General features: G+C 31.3%; 3 protein-coding genes across 4 annotated transcripts; all 3 read left to right on the forward strand.

Annotated features, from left to right (window-relative positions):
* LOC109355551 (28S ribosomal protein S9, mitochondrial-like) lies at window positions 1784–6212 on the forward strand. 2 transcript variants are annotated; one of them, XM_019598766.1, is made up of 5 exons: window positions 1785–2251; window positions 2291–2610; window positions 3905–4345; window positions 5560–5640; window positions 5923–6212. In XM_019598766.1, the coding sequence occupies exons 1-5, from the start codon at window positions 2001–2003 to the stop codon at window positions 6012–6014; spliced, it is 1185 nt and encodes a 394-aa protein (XP_019454311.1). In that variant the 5' UTR covers window positions 1785–2000; the 3' UTR covers window positions 6015–6212. The 2 variants fall into 2 exon arrangements, with proteins under 2 accessions (XP_019454310.1, XP_019454311.1); XM_019598765.1 differs by having other exon boundaries at window positions 1784–2610.
* Window positions 7826–10865, forward strand: LOC109355552. The gene is made up of 9 exons (XM_019598767.1): window positions 7826–7928; window positions 8073–8206; window positions 8984–9086; window positions 9214–9273; window positions 9381–9443; window positions 9568–9768; window positions 9863–9974; window positions 10057–10274; window positions 10543–10865. Exons 2-9 carry the CDS (start codon window positions 8106–8108, stop codon window positions 10633–10635), a joined length of 951 nt encoding a protein of 316 aa, XP_019454312.1. The 5' UTR covers window positions 7826–7928; window positions 8073–8105; the 3' UTR covers window positions 10636–10865.
* Window positions 14193–21191, forward strand: LOC109355554 (ABC transporter G family member 15-like). The gene is made up of 10 exons (XM_019598770.1): window positions 14193–14615; window positions 17591–17670; window positions 17818–18279; window positions 18675–18797; window positions 19027–19155; window positions 19314–19598; window positions 19681–19953; window positions 20098–20205; window positions 20404–20837; window positions 21081–21191. Exons 1-9 carry the CDS (start codon window positions 14348–14350, stop codon window positions 20764–20766), a joined length of 2091 nt encoding a protein of 696 aa, XP_019454315.1. The 5' UTR covers window positions 14193–14347; the 3' UTR covers window positions 20767–20837; window positions 21081–21191.

Here is a 21192-nt window from a genome sequence, read left to right on the forward strand (position 1 = left end):
AGATGTCAGATGCATGCCTCTTTTTTGAAAATTGACATTAGTGGGCATTTTGTTATTATATAACCTCCAAATTATAAAAGATTTAGAGGGAGGAATAGAGATGAACCAAATGGACTTGCACCAGTTAATATTATTAGCACCAGGCTTGAAGAAGTTGTAGGCATCCTTCATACTAAGACCACCATCAGTAGAATGTATCCAAACTACATGATCATTCTGATTATTATTGGAAACATTAATTTTGATAATTGACTTCAGGATAGTAGGATACAAAGTAGCCATCCAGGAAGGGATTGTCCACTGTTGATCATTGATGAAATATGCTACCTTGATAGTCAAGGAGGAGTGAAGATGATGAGGAATGTTTATAGTCGGAGCTAGAGGACTTCCTAGCCAAATACCTAACCAGTAGTTGATTTTAGATCCATTGCCAACAACCCAAATTGAGTTATCAATGATCACATTAATATCAACATATTTTACTATAATTTCGCTTTTATAATTTTCATGTTCTAAAGTGCATAATCACTTTTGATTTATATATTTAAAATTTTAAATTACATTATATTATCTACTTAAATTAAATTTATCATTATAACTTTTTTTATAGTTTTGGCTTATGTGAACTTCATTTGTGAAAATATTAATTTATAATATTAAGTTAATAGAATAAAATATATGAATTAACAATATGAGAGGGTCTGTCAAAACATAGTAAATATGTAAAACAAAAATAAGTATATATATTTTAGATGTGGAAGAGAGTTGATTTTAGATCCATTGCCTGTTAAATCTAATTTTTATTTATTAATTAATAGTATATATATTTTATTTAAGTAAAATATTAAAAGTATGTAGTACGGTAAAATCTAAAAAAATTAAAAAATACATGTCTAGTTAATAAACCTTTTAAATGTAAAAATAGTAGCATCATAATGTCTATTTTTTATAGCCAATTTTTTGACAAAAATGGAAAGGGAAATTGGGCATTTGTTTGGATTTAAACTTTTATGTTCACATTTTATGTCCGAAAGATTTATCAAGTGTGCTGACTCTTGGGACATATCATAATTGATTATGAATTATCAGGAATGCTAACAAGTGAAACCAACATTGTTTAAGAAAGTAAAAGGAATAATTTTGTGTTGAAATATGTACATTTAACATATCAAGTAAGTGTTGGAATGTGTTAATGAATGTAGTAAGACATTGTTTAAGAAATGGGTGCTACTAACTTCCAAACTGCAAGTTAGTTTGCATCAGAACGAACTGTTTGGATAGCTATTGGATGGAAATGGTGTTAATCTAAGTCGTTATATTTGTTACCAATTATTATCTCTTGCATACAGAAGTCTGTATAATACAGAACAATTTCAATATAGTACAAAAATCGTTTATTATGGTCAATTTCTGAAGTTGAAGTCGTTTTCGTTCAAAACGACTTCATGGTTGAAGTCATTATTACACAAAATGATCTTATATATTACATTCTAAAATGATAAATTTATTTATATGATTTTACCATAATCATATGTTTCACCTACAAAAAAATTGCGGAGGAGTAATATATATATAACAAGAGAAAAAATTATATATTTATAGTGTAAAAGTTTTCTATATTATCACTATTATCATTGACTATTCAACAAAAAAAAGAATAATTCAAATTAAAGATTGATGATCTATGATTGTGTATACAACAGTAGACTAACTTTGTAAATAATCTGTGTTCTTTTTAAATTGGACAAACATAAATACTGTGTTTTTAATATTAACAAAGTGTGAAACGATGACGTTTTCCTCAGTTCCTCTCTAAACCTAATAAACCCTCTTACCTCGTTACTCTTCTCAACTCGTTCCCTCAACTCAACTCAACTCGCCTCCCGTCGCCACCGCACTGCCGCCGTCACCGTCCTCAAATCTCCGCCGTCACCTGGTGTCGCTATTCTATTCCGTTTCAAAAGTGATGAACGAATAACTATAACCTCAATCATATCACAATGCTTTCTCGTTTAGTTCCCAAACCCATTCATTTCCGTCGATTATTCTCTCTTCCCCAAAAACCCTATCTCTCAAATTCACCCATCAACCCTAAATTCACCACAATCCCCAAATTCTTCTCCACCAATAACAACAATGGAAATAACACCAAGGACCCGTTTTCCCCTAATGTCTGGAAAGATTTTCGTGACAGCGAGGAAAAGTTCGATGCTTTCTTCGCCGATGACAACGGCGAAACCCTCGCCGCAGTGAATGACGATGGCACCGGTGCTGCTCCGGCGGCACCAGGGAAGGAGCAGCAGCTGTGGCTGGAAGAGAAGGGTGGTCTTGATAATGAAGATGAGGATGCAATATTCAATGGAATTGATAAGGAAAGTGAAGAGAAGAATAATGTTGGTGGGAATATTGGCATTGGAGCAGAGTACATTACACCTTGGAGCATGAAGGATGAAGAAGACAAAGGTGTTGATGTTTTTAATTTTGAAGAGGGTGATGATGTGAAGGAGGTGAATGACGGGTTTAATGCCGGAGATGCGGAAGAGAGTGGAAGAAAGGAGGAGATTGATAAGCTTGAGAAGGAAGAGAAAGAACTTACTGCTGTACTCAAAGGTTTACCTTCAATTAACCTTTTTTGTCTATGACACTATAGTTCTTATGATATTAATTTGTTGTTATGTAACCGCGCTGTTCGATACATGTAGTTGATCAATCCAATGGGATTGAGGTTCGGTTGTTGTTTAACCATTTTCAAGGATTTACAACTAGGGGACATTTAAAGGAGCTTGTAGACACCTTATTTTGGCTCATGAGAATAAACATATGAAAATGAAAATAACATAAAAATAGGTTATGATGTTCCTTTAAGCCGATTTTATCTTGTTTTAATAAGCTTACTTAAGGAAAAGCTTATGATAATAAGCTTTGAGCCCTTTTCTGTGTATGACACTGTCCAAGCATTTGTTAGGCGTGCTAAAATGACATGACAAAAGGGTGGCCTAATGCATGAGGCTACTACTTAGTGGGGCATGGGGAAGGTAGATTTATGCAGTCTTGCCCCCACAAACGAGAGGCTAATTCTAGGATTTGAACTTGTGACCTCATTGTCACCAAGCGTGCTAAAATGACATGGAACATAATTATTTTTTATTTCATGTTTTTGGTGTATTTTATAAATAGAACGACACTGGACTTTTCCTTTGCACCGAAACAGGTTTTGACTTTTGAAACAAAGGGAATAGAACAGAGCATTTTTTCCATGGTATTCTGTCTGCTCACCAAACACCAGTTCTTATGGTGTTTGTAGGTAGTTATATATAACCATTAAAAGGGTTTCAGAACTAAGTGCCCTTTAGAAAAAATGCGTGTTATTATATTTAATCACGATGTAGACTGTAATTGTAATATATCATCTGTATGACTTATTAGTGAGTGGGAACTGGGAATTCGTGTTTGATGACTGGTGAAATCATCAATGAGAATTTTTTTTGTGATTTCATATTAAACTGAATTATAATCAGGGGCATCACATCTTTGTCAAATAAATTTTAGATGATAACTGACGTTTGTATTATGTACTGATATAATCCAATAACACCAGTGTCTTTCGAGTTATTAATTATATGGCGTGTTGAGCGTGTATGATTAATCCTAAATGAAAATGACTATATATTGTAGTTTTTCCAAGATTGACATATAATTAACATGGAGCAGGGCTCTAATGTTTCTTATATGTTGGTCTTAATTTCCAAAGTATACTGAGGATGATTTTGAAGTCATTGGTGATATCTGTATGACAAAAAAACTGCTACTTTGTAATACATGTTGTAATAGCTGATATTTTTTGTTTATTTGGAGTTTAAACTTTATCAAGGTTAGTGATGCCACTTTCCGATTGCGGTTACAGGCCCAACTCGCGCTTTTGGTGATTTGATTACTTCTTCTGGAATCACGGATGAAATGCTTGACAGTTTGATTGCATTGAAAGACTTTGATGGGGTTGAGGGATTGCCCCCTCTTTCTGTAATAGAAGACCTGCGCTATGACAATAATACTAGAAAATCTAGTAGAGGTGAAATGGAACGTCTAAAGCAAGAGGAAGCTGCAAAAGCAAGAGTGAGGCAAGTAGATGAAAAAGGACGTGCTTATGGAACAGGAAGAAGAAAATGCAGTGTAGCGCGTGTCTGGGTTCAGCCTGGTGATGGTAAATTTAGAGTTAATGATAAAGAATTTGATGTCTATTTCCCTATGCTTGAACATCGTGCTACTCTGCTTCGACCTTTCTCTGAGACAAAGACATTGGGGCTTTGGGATGTGAATTGTACTGTGAAAGGAGGTGGTGTTTCAGGTGAGGTTAATGACTTTTAGATTATTTTTATACTTGAATTTCCAATATTGGCATTATACTGCATTATACTTGAATTTCCAACATTGCATTCCGCACTTGAAGCATATTTCATACACATATATAATCCAAGCATGTTTGACACTTAAAAGTAGTGTTTTGACATTAGCAAATGTGTATTTTATTATTTGATAGAGAAACTTGTCTGCCGACCACATCTATCTTGTGTAGGTATACTGGTTGAAATAGGTCTTTCCAAATATATGGCAGACAAAGTTGAGCCAAGTTTTGATTCATTTCTTGCTTTTTTTAAATACTGGATAGCTATAAAAAGAGTCCTTTGTGTTGGTCTAAGATGGGCATATTGAATGGATGGCTTGAGGTTAGCATAGAGTGTGTACGATAGTATGAGGTTCACATGGACAACGAGTAACATCTATGTGGTGTGGGGCATCTTTGGCCTTAATGAAGAAGAAATTATATTGGAAAAGGTCAGAGATGGCCAGATGCGTTATTTGTTTACCGTGCTTATAATGGTACAAGCAAGTCAAACATGTTCTTCTCTGTTTAGCTGCTTTTAAAACGTGTTTTAGAAATATATATGACTCAATAACATCTTTTAGCCCTTTCATTTTTGAAAATTGTTTTGAAGTTGTGTTTTACAAAACAATTTTCTAGAACTTAAAGCAAAAAGGATTAAACAAACCTGTACTATTCCACCATGCTGGAATTGGCCTTTGCAAATTGCAATATCATTCATGAAGAACTTACTTTGATATTGTTGAAAACATATCCATTGATGTAATATACAAAGAAGCAAAATTTATCAGCAGATTTTTTCTTTCCTTCTGTTCTATATATGCTAGTATGCTACATCCTTAACTAATTTGAGAAGTGATCAATATTATATTCTTGTCATATTTTCATTTTCCTTGTCTTTTGTTCCTGGTTTGTTTAGAGCAAAATGCATTAGCCCTTTGATTTTTGCCCTTTAGCTAACAACAACCGGAACTTTAAATGTTGACAATTAAATGTTTATACCGCCTGAAAACCCACATTAGGCACCTATATTCTATTCAACCTCCAATAACAACCATGCTGGAATATGTGCATATTAATGCTTAGTGGGCAACTTCTCAAAATTCAAGTTTTCGTTGTCATCCATCTCTTTTCCCTTTTATAGTATCTGCTATAATGAAACCTGTTTCCTGCAACAGGCCAAGTTGGAGCAATACGATTGGGGATCAGCAAGGCTATGCAAAGCTGGGAACCAGATTTGCGTCCTGCACTTAGAAATGGTATAGTTTTCTGCTTCTTTTCTCTTTCGAATCATTTTAACATACATTTTTATTCTAATGAACCTCTTCACACTTATGAGAACATATTACACAAGCAGCATTTGGTGCACAGGCATAATAGAATGGAACATGACAAAACAAGATGTTCTATTGTTCTGTCCTCATTGGTTCCAATAACCAAAATGTTCTGTCTTGTGTCTTGTTTTTTTGGAGAATACACCAATCATGTATGTGTTGAATTTGATGATTTACTAAACAAGCTTATGTTGAATCTTTGACCAGCTGGGTTCCTGACAAGGGATGCAAGAGTGGTGGAAAGGAAAAAGCCAGGAAAGGCCAAAGCAAGAAAAAGTTACCAATGGGTCAAACGTTAATTCTATCAGCATCTCTCTGTATCACCATATTTGTATGGAATATTGGATTTTCACTCAATAATTTCTTCAAATTCGTTCATCTTGTACTGCATCATCTTTGATGTAATCAAAGTTGGACCTTCAATGACTCTAATTGTAGAAAATTTTGTTTACCCGAGATTATGATAAAGTTATGATTCATTCACTCTTTGGAGAGAACTTGTGGTTGCTATTTATGTTAATGGTATATGGAAATTTGGTTAGTTATTGTGGAGTTTAGTAGTATCTCCACATACCCGTGTGGAAATAACTTATCTCCTTAAATCTATCTAGTTTTGACATGTGTCTTATTTTACTTCCTTCAATACATATATCCTTATATCAGGATATAATTTATCTCTTTAAATTCATTATGTGTTTGATACTTGTCTTATTTTTTCTTTTTATAATATATTTTAAAATGGAAATGTATTAAAGGAAATGAAATAAGACACATGTCAAATATGAGAAGATATTTTATTCTATGAAATATCTTCATTTGAGTACTTTCTCATTTGGAAACAAATAACTGTGATTTAATAGAGGAACAACAACAAGCACCACAATGTAACCCATTCCCAACAAAATCTCATGTCACCAATAAATTTTCACTCATATTCTAATTTATAATTGCAAAAGCATAGCATTAGAATTGCCATAGAACTGATATTAGCTCCACAATCATAATTATCAGTCACAATTATTATAATAATTACAACAATATCTTGTGCTAAAACAATGTTTTTATCACATATTAATATTTACACCTTTCTCCAAAATTAAAATATTAGTCAAGTAATATTATATTGTAATATATCATTTACAAATTTTACTTACCTAAAATGTGAAAAAAAATTAAATTATTTGTAAATATTTTTTATCTAATAAATATTTTTAATGTTACGGGAAGCTCATGCTTAATATCCATGATCATTTTTTAGATTAACAATATATTAATAAATTATTCATTTTTTTGGATTTGGAAGTTCTAATCATATAGTTTTGAGATATAGAGAAATCTTATAAGTATGTTAGTGCTTTATAATATTAATAGATAATAAATGTAATAAATAATATTCTTAGATTAATATAATATAATATAGTATAAATATATTATTAATCTCATTCCCAAGAGTAATATTCCAAATCAATTTTTTCGATATGTTCACCAATTATAAATAAGAAAATTTCATAGAATTGTATTATAAAATAAATACATTAATTTAACTTTAACCAATTTTTATTTACATGTATATACACTAAACCTTAGCATTTTTTGTTTGACTTGCAGTTTTTTGTTTGACTTAAATCTTAGTATTCATATCTTTTATGAAGGTGAAAATTTAACTAAAATAATAATAGCCTAACATGTATCCCGGAATTAAAAATATAAAATTGTATGATAGAATAAGTTAATGTTTCAAATTATTTATTGATTTCATATTTTAAAAATATTAACTTATTCTTTCATTATGTTGATATTTTAATAATGAAATTCCTAATAAATGATGTTGCATCATACAACCACCTAGAGTATTTTTATAAGATTTATTTTGTGGAACATAATGTATGATATTCTTTCACTCTATCTTCAAACCAATTAATATATATTAGAGGTGAAATAACATTGTTTTTTTCTCAATTAAAAAAATAATTTGACATATTTCATGTGCTTAATAAAAAATAATTTAATAAACAACTAAATAACTCTTATTTAAAATAAACAAATAAAAAACCGATATTAAAAAAAATTGTTTTATTTTTCTGGTATTGAAGGTGGAAGTTGAATGATAAAATGAGAATCATCGAGGAGGCACGGTATGCTATATATATATAACAAAACGTTGAGTTAGGTTTTTTTATTTTTGTTTCTCCGATCAGATCTACGTCACTCTGGTACCAATTTTCAATTCCTATCTCTCTATTTCTTCTTAATTTCCTTCTAATTTCTATAATCCCGTTCGATTGAATCATGCCAATTTTTATTTTATTTTATTTATTTTATACTGATTTGTATGATTTGCATTTGAATGAATCCAGAATTGGATTATTGTGAGGAAGAAGAAGAAGAAGATGGTGTCGCTTTTTGGTTTGTTTGTTTTGGTTGCTTTTCTCCCAAATGGATTGTTTGCTTCTACTGTCCCTGCTTTCCTTTGGTCTTCTCATTACAATCTGTAATTTTCTTTTATCATCATCTTTTTATGTCATCAATTAATCATTTATGTCATAATTGGTGTTGTAATGGCACTGTAATTTATATTTGATTGAGTTCATATCAATCTTAATATCATAATATTGAATGCAATGAAAGGATTTATGATTACAATGTTGGATTAATACTGGTTTTGTAAGAAGAAGAAGAACTATGACGATTTTGTGATATCTAGGGGTGTAGGGGATATTATATAAGGCGTGTGACCTAAAAAATTGACATCTGATTAAGGTTTTGAAGTTTAATAGAAGAAAATGAGGGAGGCATTGGAGTTAGAGGAAAAACAGCCCCTCATATCTAAGTTTCCTTTTGTAGTTACACCCACGTTTTGGTTGAGTTGAATGACCAAGCTAGAGATAGATGTTCTGGGTTATTCAATATATTTTTTCGTACTATTGTTTTATTGTTGAATTTAGGGCTTCAAAGTTTTGGTTTTTTCGGTTTGGAGTTTATGTAGAAAACTGACGTTTTGGTCCAGTTCAATATTAAAGAAGCAGATAAGCATAAAATGTGAACAAGGTTAAAGTGAAAAGGAAGTTATTGTACAAATACCCGAGATTCTCATTTCATTCTTATTGTCTTGAGTGACAATGTTGTTAAAACCCCAGATGCTTCATGTAATATGAATGGTGTTGTACATTGTTCATGAGTATTGTCAATTTGTCATGAATCATGATCTCATCTTAGGTTTACTTTCTAAGGTGCAGCAAATTATATAACCTCACTGGACTGTTTACAGGGTTTCAGAAAATGGATTGAAGGAATCTGTAAATTATCAGACCATTTCTCCAAAAGATCTAGCAAAGTCTGTTTCATCTGAAGCAGGCTGGTCAAATTTTCTGGTATTATACCGTTCCTTTTATCTATGCTATTTTTGCTTTGATGTTGTTCACTTCTTCTATCATTGTTGTTGCTGTAGTGGTTTTCATGTCCTGTTGTGTAATTAAATTTTTGTTTTGTTTTGGATAGTGCAAAGGAAATAAAGTTCAGGAGCCTCTGGATCTGGCACTTTTATTCGTTGGCAGAGAGGTAATGTATTTCCGGAGTCTATATAGATATTTGAAATTGCAATTTTCCTACAGATTTCTGTAAACAAATGCAGCGGCAATAATCTATGTTACATTTTTGCCTTGCAGTTACAATCTTCAGATTTAACCATGAACAACCATGCAGATTCAGCTCTTCTAGATTTGCTTAAGGTGATAAAATTGTTTTATACTGTCTATGAAGTTTTCATGTAGATAAATATGTATATGGTCTATGATTGCTAAAGGAATTAATTTTCCAAATTTTGACTTTGCCACTGTTCCATTGTCATGACAGACCTCTTTCACCAGATCCAACACTTCCTTGGCATTTCCCTACGTTTCTGCATCACAGGATGAGAATTTAGAAAATTTGTTGGTTTCAGGATTTACTGAAGCCTGTGGAGATGGTTTAGGAATTAGAAATGTTGCTTTCATTGGATCTTGCTCCTTGGATGATCAAAGTCTTGTTGGAAATACAGCTTTGTACTCAGTTCAAGTAATCAACAAAATCATGTGACACGATCCTTTATTAAATTTTGGTTTCTGTGATGATAATCTGATGCTCTTTGTTGTCCATTATAACTTGACAGGACTATTTGACCAAGAGGGCCGATGAGAGTCACAAAGGGAAAACAGATTTGGTTGTGTTCTGCAATGGAGGCTCTCAACATTTTAGTATTGTTGACAAAGCACAATCTGAAGGTACTTCTACTGCTAAGTTATGGGTTTGATGAGATATGATCTAACAGCATGCTAAATGCTTGTGTTTGATTCATATTTGTAGGTGAAATTTTATCCGAGATCATCACCTCTGTGGAGGAATCTGGAGCAAAATATGCAGTACTCTATGTGTCAGATCCTGCCAGATCAGTTCAGTATCCTTCTTACAGGGATCTGCAAAGGTTTCTACAAGAAAGTACAACTAGCAACGCGTCAACCAACTTGGCAGTTTGTGATTCAGTCTGCCAGATTAAATCATCTCTTTTGGAGGGCCTTTTCGTGGTAAGCTTCTTTGTCTACTTTTAGATGTGCAGTAATTTGATGATTGGGGTTTCTTGTTGATTGTCTTGTATTTTATATGAAGATGCTAGTCTTGTAATAATCAAGAGAAGACTTGCTTATGAAAATGATCAAGTTGCAAATATTACTATGTTGTCCTTTTTCCCTTTCCCTTTTGTTCAATATTTTTTCTTGCTTCTTGGTTAATAAACTTTTCTTCTCATGTCATATTTATGGTTTTCTGATAAGATTAATTTTTGTGATAACCCAGGGGATAGTTTTGCTAATAATTTTGATATCGGGCCTTTGCTGTATGATGGGAATTGACACCCCAACAAGATTTGAGGCGCCACAAGAATCATGATCCCTTTGTTGAAGAAATATCTGTTGTGATGTTGAATCTACTGAATTAAACTATTAGTAGAAATATTACTTAAATATTACTTGTGTTGTTGTGTAGCATTTGTTGACTTATTTCATTCTCTCTAAATAATTTGTATCAGTATATAAAACTTCAATCTAGCTTTTAATTTTTATCATGCGAGTTATAAACTTTGAAATAAGATATTTCAAAAGACTTTTCACAGGTTTTTTCATATATATTAGTCATAGATTGAGCAAAAATATTCATGGATAAGGTTCAAGCTTATTTTGCTGGCTGTTATTTCCTTTCCTCCATTACTATTGTCTATTACTCTATTTGAGGGGAAAAACAATTTGTTTTTACCTATCCTTCTAAAAGTTAAAAAACATTATTTAAGATAATGATACATTTGTATTTTATTTATTTAATACTTGCTTTTTCAGTGTTCAGAAATTTTTAGAAGAATATAGCATAACGAGATATGACATGTGGCAACTTTTTATGAAGATATGTATTCTTTCACAAATTAATGCATGTCCACTAGAAGAAGTTGAATATGTTACATGTTTTATATAATATTTCGATATTTCTTTAAAAGTCATGTTTCTTTTTGTTATTGATATGAAGGGGCTAAGAGCCAAAACAAACAGCAAAAAATTAACTATCTCACTATATAGTTGCCAGCTGCAGCTTTTTACTTATACAGAAGCAAACGAAGGAACAAAATAAAAAAATCCTAAAAAAATTGTCAACTAATTTACATAATTAATGTGATTTACTTTGTTTCACTTTTTCACTCATGTTTTTCAGGAAGCCTCCAAATATCAGATCAAGGGCCATAAACCATAAGAAACATTTGAAGATAACAATGCCACCATATACCCAAAAAATACAATAAAGTGGTGCAAGTAACTTTAGATTAAAAAAAATATGACCATCAAATGAGGGGAATTGATAAGAAATGTAGAGGGTATCAAAATCTAACAGAGATGGCTTATTAGTCCATCCTTAACATGTGATAAATGAATGTGTTTGGTTTGAATACTTCAAATATAAAACATGTTACAATTGAATAGGTAGGTATAGTTGTATATGAATTTCATTCCTTGGAAGACTTTTGTAGGACTTTTTCATTTTGTTCCTTCTTTTGCTTCTGTATACTAGAATGCAAGCATTGTGTAACTGTAACAACATGTAACCCCTCACATTAATTTCCCATACTTGCCACCCATTAGGTTCTGATATATTTCCTATGGAAGAGGATCCTCCTGAAGAGTTCAGTGCTGGATAGAATTATGACACGTGTAAAAAAAAAATTAACGATTATGATTTTATATTATTTTTAATAAAAAGTAAATAAATAGTTTAAAAAAATTTCAACCATATATTCTAGTAATGGCCTCTCCATTACTGGAGAGGAGTTAAACTCATTTCGGAAGGGGATTCTCACCAATACTAAAGCGTCCAGTGCTATATAAGATTATGACACGTGTCAAAAAATTCTTTCTAATGGTCATTGTATCTTTCTCCCTCTATAGTCATTTTCACCATAATAAAGTATGATGGTTGGTACTTTGGCATATGTAACGTACTTTCATATAGTATGATGTTTGGCACATACATATGAGGTTTATGCTTTAACTTAACCATATGCCACCAAAAGTTCAATGCATTAATTCCTCAATGTGAAGAAAGGGTGTCATTATATTAAAAAAACAATATGGAAATTTCTCTTAATTAGAGATGTATGTTTATCTCATTTAGGAAAATGATATTAGGTGCATTTCCATCAAATGCAAGCCACTGAATACCAAGAGCTAAATCATTAAATTCTAACCTTTGTAATTTGGGTCGTACTGAATTAATTGATTAAGAAATTAAAAATATAAACACTATTAAACTTTTCCCTTTACAAAACATTTGAATTTGTAGTTAACTATTGTACTCATTAATTGTATATCTCTTATACTATTAATTGTATATATTTTTCATTGTAAAGACAACTATTACTAAATATTTTATATATGTTTGTTGTTTCAGTATATATAAGATAAAATGAAGAAAAGTGATACTTACATAATGGGTGAGATTCTAGTATTCATGACATTATCATGTGATTGATTGGATTTGAATATGGGAAAAAACACAATCAAAATCCTAGAAATAACACCAACATCATTAAATAAAGATAGAGATGCATGATAGGACTTAGAAGTAGTCCAAAGTCTTTTGTTTTGATATGATCATAATTATGTTTTGGTCTACCCACTTCCCAATATGTCAGGATGCTTGATGTGTGAACGTTGAAGAAAATTTTGGATTGTTAGAGAATTTATCGCATAGGATTTAATTGACAGTTGAAGTTGGTAGTTGGTACCATGTAGTGAAATAATACTTAGTCCTCTCCCTAAGGAACTGAGCTTCGGACGGTTTCTTTGGTACTATCAAAAGTATTCTTTCATTTTTTTAGGTAAGAATTAATCCATTTCTAGATTTGTGAATGTCTCTATCAATAAGTGTTACTCTCAGGAATCGAATTCTCGACTTTAGGGATCTAGTAGGCCGTACACTACTAAATGATATGAGAGGATTTTGGTTATTATATGTGGAAGCTGAATATCAATATAAGTTGGGGTGGGGTGAAACTAAATTGTTGACGGAAAATATATGTATTTTTAAGACAAAACATATTTAAACATATTTTAAAAAATTGGTCTTCTTAAAATTGTAAAACAATTTAGAAAAAGAAAACATAAAACAGCCAAATGTGTGGAATGAAAGGTGTATTAAAAGTGCTCCAATATGAGAACTATTCTAATTCAATGTTCAGACTTGAAACAATGTTTCCAACTTCTAGTTCAATTAATGTATACACGCTCCTGATTCAATGATTAATATGTGCCCACAACCTATTAAGTATCAAGTTCAGATTTGGCATGTAACATCAAAAATAATTTAAGATTATTAATTCTATTTTGAATTAAATAAATTACAAATTTATAAACCCTTTATTGTTGTTGAAGATGATATTATTTCAATTGATATGTTAGATTGATTTTGACAAATTAAAATAATGTAAAGAGATGATGAAATTTAAATTTTGAAGAAGGAAATCACATTTATTAAAATAACATTTGTATTGATGAGTCCAATTAAAAAATTGGTGAATTAGTTCTCAACTTCTCATACTAATACAATATGACATTTTTTTATTGAAGACATATAATTAAACTAGTCAAAGTTGACCAATATCAAAAAATATTCGTCAAAACCAATTTGCAATCGAAAAAATAATATTTTTCAAAATCACACAAAATATAACAGTTATTAGTTACTCATTAAATCATTTCATTATAGGTTATAACTAATAATATTTATAGGTTTAATGAGTAAATAAATGAATATTTTTACTAGTATGATAACATGTGGAAACCCTAGTTGAAGCATGCTCCTTTATTGTTGACAAGACGTGTCGTTCTCCTCTTCTCCATAGCTTTAAATGATTCTCACCTTATATTCTTCTCCTCACTTTTATTACCATCTTCTTTTCTATCTGTGTTAGATCACAATATTAACTCCTCATAATAAAAACTCACCATTTACCAAATTAACTTTATCACTATATACCTCACAATACATTTATATATGTAACCACTAACCTTCTCACACTATCATCTAATATTATATTTTATTTTTCTTTAGTTTGAGAGAAATGGAAATAGAGCAAGACCATGGTTCCAATGGCAATAGCAGTGTTACAAATATAGATTATGAAATGAGAATAAGAGATAATAATAATAAGAAAGGAGTGATGTATCATCTTGTGTGGGAAGATTTAAGTGTTGTGGTTCCAAATTTTGGGAATGAACACACAAAGAGGTTGCTTAATGGGTTAAGTGGGTATGCAGAACCTAATAGAATCATGGCTATTATGGGTCCTTCTGGTTCTGGAAAATCTACTCTTCTTGATGCTTTAGCAGGTATCATATTCTGCATGTTTTTGTTGTATACTACAATTGCTATTGTTCATGCCAAAACATGTTTTTTGTGTTGTTTTTTATAACCAAGAATGTACTTTTATCACTAACAAATTAAACACTTGAAGGTTAAACGTTTTTTTATCATTATTATTTTCATGTTAATCTTTATGCAAACAATTATTTTTTGCTTTTTATAAGGGGATAGGTAGATATAGCACTGAGTTTGAAAATACACTAGCTCACAATTTATGTGACATTAATTAATTAAGCTTGATTAACTTAATATCCTTGTTGCTTATATGGTTATTGGCTTCAAATCATCACCCTCATTGATTTAATAGAAAATCCGTACGGAGCACATCTGTTGTCCCACAGTTATGTGCCAGAAAATGTGATTGGCTAAAAAAATATTTAATAATTATAATTTTAGCTTAAATAATTTTTTCCCAACAAATCAGAGTAGATGGTACATAAAGTGAGACAAAAAGTGGGCAAGAGATGTGTTCTCTAATTTGTAAGGTGAAGTAGTGATTCCTTACGAACACATTATTATGATTTATTTGGTTGTACAAATAACAACAAAGAGGAAAATGGATGTAATTTTTTTTATCTCTTTGGATGTCTTCCTAGAATCTGAAGATTGATTCGTTCGATTCCAACCAAGAATGCAAACTTATAGTTTTGCTAGGAATATGTCATGATGTTTGATGCATGCCATGGTTGAAAACAAACCACTTGTCCTTCATCTAAAAGTTAATTAACTTTGAGATTTTCTCCTATCCAATCATATAAGTATAATTGTTTCCTCAATTTTATCCACGCCAAAACTTATCCACCTCATCGGAGTTCTTTTTTTGGTACTACTATCCTTCAATCTTTTCGGATAAAGAACTAATCATTTTTTTGCATTCGTAATTATCCTTTTCAACAAGTATCACTCATAGGAATCGAAATCTTTAGGATCAATGTCTTGTTGGTACAAGTATTGTTTCTTTTAATCTCAATAAATATTTATAAGATTTTATCCACTTTACCCTTGGGATAATTTTAGGGCATTTTTCAGGGTGTCACTATTCATAATCCAAATTCCATATTCACAATCTTACTAACTTTAAAAAGAACATGATTGGTGAAAAAGTTTGTGCATAAGTATAAGTACCTGTGAGTGTAATATCTTCACTCTAATTTTGTATATAAGCAATTTTATACGGTCAGACACCAAAGCTGAGAGCCGAAAACTCTTTGGGTAAGAATGTTTTTTTTTATATATACATGAACCAACAAATATTGATAGCAAAATCGTTTTTATTTCTTTTGCTAATTGGTGTTATCCTTATCAAAATATAGTAAATTTATATTTAAAAGGTGCTTTTTCTAATCCATTTTTTATTTTATATCCGATCCCTTAACTAATGTGTTAACTTTTACCTATTTTTATTACTAAGTACTATTATTTAATATTCTGAATACTAGTATGTGAAATGAACATTCTATGTTCCAATTTTTTTGTCTTAAGTCAATTACATCTTATTAAATAATATAAAAATATTATTTTTTGTTTTTCTAAATATGTGATAACTTTTAATTGAATTGTGATACAAAAAAATGAAACAACTAATTCCGATTACTAGTGTGTAAGTTTTGTCTGAAATTTTCTCCCAATAAAGGCGACATGTTAGTCTGCCATGAAAATGTCCATGCCATTCAAAGCACCAAAACTGTCTTTACAAAATAAGCAAATGACTTATCACTTAGAGAAGCCAAAAGAATAAAACACGTTGTGGACATTTAATCAAGTAAACATCTTTTCAGAAACCGTAGATTTAACCATAGGGTAAAAACCAATGACCAATTAACCCATTAAACAATAGTATCATATATTTAATTCATTGCAGAGAGTAGACCAAAACATAGAAATATCTAAACTTGTCTCTGACCAATCATAATGGATCAAAAATTAATAAAGTCAAGAATATTTAATTTTTTTAACTAACATGATATAATATGATTGATTTAAAACAGACTTTGGAACATGTTTTAGAACAACATATCCTTCTCCAGTTTAAGATAGCTAGCTATGTAAGGTTTGTTGATAATTGACATAGTGGTCCCTATTATTTATTTGAAGGGTTGAAGCATCATTGATGAATAATATCTTACAAAGTGTACCAAATTAAATATCCACTCATCCCTGCTTTGTTCCTCTCTGCAAAACCACACTTCATTTATTGTACTAAACAACACTATTAAATATTTCTCTTTTATTTCTCACTCACTTTGCTTTCATTTCTTATGTACAAGTCTAAATAACTATGTTCATCTTAAATTATTTTTTAGTTTTCAAATTGGTCCTCTAATTCTATTAAATTAAGCTAATATTTTCAATTAACTTCATCTTTTTTGTGTATAACCAAGAATATCCTCCACTCTATGAATAAGAAACTAATATCTTTTACAATATATAATTATCTCTCTCAACAAATGGCACACTCATAAATATAACATTTGTCATTTTGACATATCCGGAGTCTAATGCAATCTTACAACAACACACTTGACCAATGTTTTATTGGTTTTTCAAGTTCATCTTGTAAATGGTATACTTTTATAAAAATAAAAATGCAAATTTATTAATATTTTTATTGTGAAACAATGAAAACAAATTTGTGAATTTTAGTTGAGAATTGAGTGAATGATGAAAAAATATGGGGCCAAAAACAAAAGTTGTTAGATAACCAAATGGAGCTCAAGTATTTGTAAATGGCTAACCATGCATAGCATTATATTCAAAAAATATAAGCCTAAGTCTAAAATAATTAACTACACACACACAGATATATATATATATATATATACTTAATAATCAGAAGTCGCATAAGAACAGATGAAGTTTTATGCTACCTTGTTGATATTCTTAGTTTCTTATTTTTGAATAAACCTCTGTTATAAACTTTAGATATACGGTATTGTTTCAGGTAGACTCTCCAGAAATGTTATAATGTCTGGAAAGGTGCTTATAAATGGAAAGAAAAGAAGATTACAATGTGGGGGTGTAGTAAGTAATTAACTACTAGCATCTCATTCTAGTTGGAACTTTGTTGGTACCAGAATTTGGCCTTTAAATTTGCATAGATATGAAAAGATAGCATTTTCCACTTTATGAATCTCTTATTTTATTTCATTGTTTATGAAACTAACACAGGCTTATGTGACCCAAGAAGATATATTGTTGGGAACACTAACAGTTAGAGAGACAATTTCATACTCAGCTAATCTAAGGCTTCCAGCAACCATGACCAAAGAAGAGATAAATGACATTGTAGAGGGAACAATTATGGAGATGGGTCTTCAAGATTGTGCTGATAGGATTTTAGGAAATTGGCACTTAAGAGGTATAAGTGGTGGAGAAAAGAAAAGACTAAGCATAGCACTTGAAATTCTCACAAGACCTAACCTCTTGTTCCTTGATGAACCCACCAGTGGTCTTGATAGTGCTTCAGCATATTTTGTTGTACAAACTTTGAGAAACATAGCCCATGATGGCAAGACTATTATCTCTTCTATACATCAACCAAGTAGTGAAGTTTTTGCACTCTTTGATGATCTCTTTCTTCTCTCTGGGGGTCAAACCATATACATTGGACCAGCTGAAAGTGCAGTTCAGGTACATCTATATATTCTTCATTTTCTTCCCTTCAACTTTGGCTTTGCTTCTTAGCTTTTAAGAGTAGTGCTTCAATTAAGGGAATTTGCATGCTCAAATTTAAATATATATATATATATATATATATATATAAGTTACTTATTGTAAGGTTTTAATGACTAAAAAGTTGAACTAAAATCCTATAGACATGTAAACAAATACATTAAACTTGATAACTTGATAGAATCAGTAAATAACCCTAATTTGTAACAAGTATTGAAATTTTCAACATTTTCCTCTCTCTAATGTTGTTTTTCTTCCCCCTTAATGCAAATTATAATGCTCAGCAATAACAAACCAAGTGTTTGAAACCTTAATAGGTTAAAGCCTGACATAACCTATTCATGTATTTGCAGTTCTTTGCCAATGCAGGATTCCCTTGTCCAAGTAGAAGAAACCCTTCAGATCATTTCCTACGTTGTATTAATTCAGACTTTGACACTGTCACAACAACTATGATGGCCTCCCACAAAATGCATGTATGTACTCTTCAAAATTTGCTTTCTTCATTCACAAGTTTTGTAAATTCTAATACATATATGATTAACCTAGCTATGTTAAATTAGTGTCTTCTTCTTATAAATACTTTAGGGGAATAATAGTACATAAAACTTTAACAACAACTCATTAACATTTAATCATGGTGATATTTTTTAATGGAATCATCATGATACTTTCCCCTTCTCTTAAGATTACTTTGAATAACAGGATCCAAAATCAACAGCATCATTGATGAACTTAAAAACTGAAGAAATCAAAGTAAAACTCATTGAGAAATACAGATGGTCAGAATATGCAACAGCTGCAAGGGCAAGAATCAAAGAAATCTCAAATATTGTGAGTAGCACCCTTAAAAAAATTATGCCATTTCTCAAGTTCCAACTCACTGAAGGGTTTGCAACTTTTGCTACTTGTATAAATAGTAGGAAGTAAAAGTGATCATGTTTGTAACACTTATTGTATCAAAATATAAAGGCCAAGGAACTTTGTTACAGGAAGGACATGATGCTGAAAGTAAAAGCAAGAGCCAAGCCAAATGGTGGAAGCAACTATCAACATTGACTAAGAGATCTTTCGTGAACATGTGCAGAGACGTAGGGTACTATTGGATAAGGGTAACAATCTATATTGCCTTATCTCTGTGTGTTGGTACAGTCTTCTTTGAAGTTGGAACAAGTTATAGTGCAATTTTTGCAAGAGGGGCATGTGGCGCTTTTATTTCAGGTTTCATGACATTCATGTCTATAGGAGGCTTCCCATCTTTCATAGAAGAAATGAAGGTATGAAATGTTGATATAACTTAACAAGTTTACAACATTGATAATGTTATTACTTATTACTTTATTTTCTTTCATGATACAGGTATTTTACAAAGAAAGGATTAATGGGCACTATGGAATTGCAGTGTACATAGTGTCAAATTTTCTATCTTCCTTTCCCTTTGTGGCAATGATGTCCATTGCTACTGGCACTATAACCTATTATATGGTTAAGTTTCGTCCTGAGTTCTCACATCTTATGTATATCTGTCTTGATCTTATCGGCTGCATCGCCATTGTCGAGAGCTCCATGATGATTATAGCTTCACTAGTTCCCAACTTCCTCATGGGATTGATAATTGGAGCAGGATATATTGTAAGTGTACTACTATAAGGAAACAGTTCCAATAAACTGAAGAGTATATACTACTTTCACACATTATACTAAGTTCACTTTTGATGAGCCTTATGAACATTTTAAGACCCTTAGTTATTGTTGCTAATTAACATATGTGCACAGGGTGTAATGATGATGACTGCTGGCTATTTCCGTCAGATCCACGATCTTCCGAAAATCTTCTGGCGCTACCCGATTTCATACATCAATTTTAGTGCATGGGGATTGCAGGTACCATTATCAAACATGTTACAAGAACAAGAAGAAAAAATGTGATGCATCTCTAACATGTTAAGTTGTTAACAAAGTGAAATATAGCACTGAAAATGCATGGTTGCATCTTATAATGGTTTAGGTGGTGCATGCATAACACATAACTAGTCCAATTTGTGATACTTACTTAGCCACTAATTATGAGTAATCATGCAGGGAGCTTTCAAGAATGACATGATTGGTCTGAAGTTTGATCCATTAATACCTGGTGGCCCAAAACTTGAAGGAGAAATAATCCTCACAACCATGCTTGGTATGAGAGTTGATTATTCAAAATGGTGGGATTTAGCTGCAGTCATAATCATCCTCATATTGGTTAGAGTTCTGTTCTTTTTTGTTCTCAAATTTAAGGAGAAAGCTTCACCTTTACTTCACAGTATCTATGCAAAACAAGCTCTTCAATGCATGAACAAGCGACCTTCATTCAGGAAAGTTCCACCATCTAATTTCACTTCCAAGAGGCACCAATCATTGCATCCCATGTCTTCTCAAGAGGGTCTCAACTCCCCTATTCATTAGAACTTACAACCATCATTTCATTTTCTCATACCAAAACAAAAACAAGCATTCATCATTTCCAAATGTTATATTTAGAGTAAATACTCATTTTAATCCCACTTATTTTTCAATCTTACCCATTTAGTCCTTCAAATGTGAGTCAAACTAGTTCTTTTTGTGGTCAAATTAGTCTTTACCAAGTTTTGGAAAACATGCTAAAAATGACTAATTTGACCCACATTTGAAATTTTTTGGGATCACTTTAGATCTTTTCTTTTTTGAAGGACTAAATTGGTAAGGTCAAAAAATATGAAAGACTAAAATGAGTATTTTATATTTATATGTAATTTGATACATGTACTTTGCACTCTTTAATTTAGTCCCTAGGGGCTGTATAAATATCTCATGCTCTCTCTAAGATCAAACACTGTAAACGCATATTCTATA

This window comes from Lupinus angustifolius, chromosome LG08 (assembly GCF_001865875.1).
Source record: "Lupinus angustifolius cultivar Tanjil chromosome LG08, LupAngTanjil_v1.0, whole genome shotgun sequence".
NCBI lineage: Eukaryota > Viridiplantae > Streptophyta > Magnoliopsida > Fabales > Fabaceae > Lupinus > Lupinus angustifolius.

What these genes read in the sequence shown, in the direction of transcription:
- LOC109355551 (XM_019598765.1), top strand. Translation starts at nt 2,001, where the DNA reads ATGCTTTCTCGTTTAGTTCCCAAACCCATTCATTTCCGTCGATTATTC. An exon ending in ACTTACTGCTGTACTCAAAG is followed by an intron (nt 2,611 to 3,904) that starts GTTTACCTTCAA and finishes TTGCGGTTACAG; the next exon opens with GCCCAACTCGCGCTTTTGGT. An exon ending in GAAAGGAGGTGGTGTTTCAG is followed by an intron (nt 4,346 to 5,559) that starts GTGAGGTTAATG and finishes TTCCTGCAACAG; the next exon opens with GCCAAGTTGGAGCAATACGA.
- LOC109355552 (XM_019598767.1), top strand. Translation starts at nt 8,106, where the DNA reads ATGGTGTCGCTTTTTGGTTTGTTTGTTTTGGTTGCTTTTCTCCCAAAT. An exon ending in TGGTCTTCTCATTACAATCT is followed by an intron (nt 8,207 to 8,983) that starts GTAATTTTCTTT and finishes GACTGTTTACAG; the next exon opens with GGTTTCAGAAAATGGATTGA. An exon ending in TGACAAAGCACAATCTGAAG is followed by an intron (nt 9,975 to 10,056) that starts GTACTTCTACTG and finishes TCATATTTGTAG; the next exon opens with GTGAAATTTTATCCGAGATC.
- LOC109355554 (XM_019598770.1), top strand. Translation starts at nt 14,348, where the DNA reads ATGGAAATAGAGCAAGACCATGGTTCCAATGGCAATAGCAGTGTTACA. An exon ending in TCTTCTTGATGCTTTAGCAG is followed by an intron (nt 14,616 to 17,590) that starts GTATCATATTCT and finishes GTATTGTTTCAG; the next exon opens with GTAGACTCTCCAGAAATGTT. An exon ending in CTTTCATAGAAGAAATGAAG is followed by an intron (nt 19,599 to 19,680) that starts GTATGAAATGTT and finishes TTCATGATACAG; the next exon opens with GTATTTTACAAAGAAAGGAT.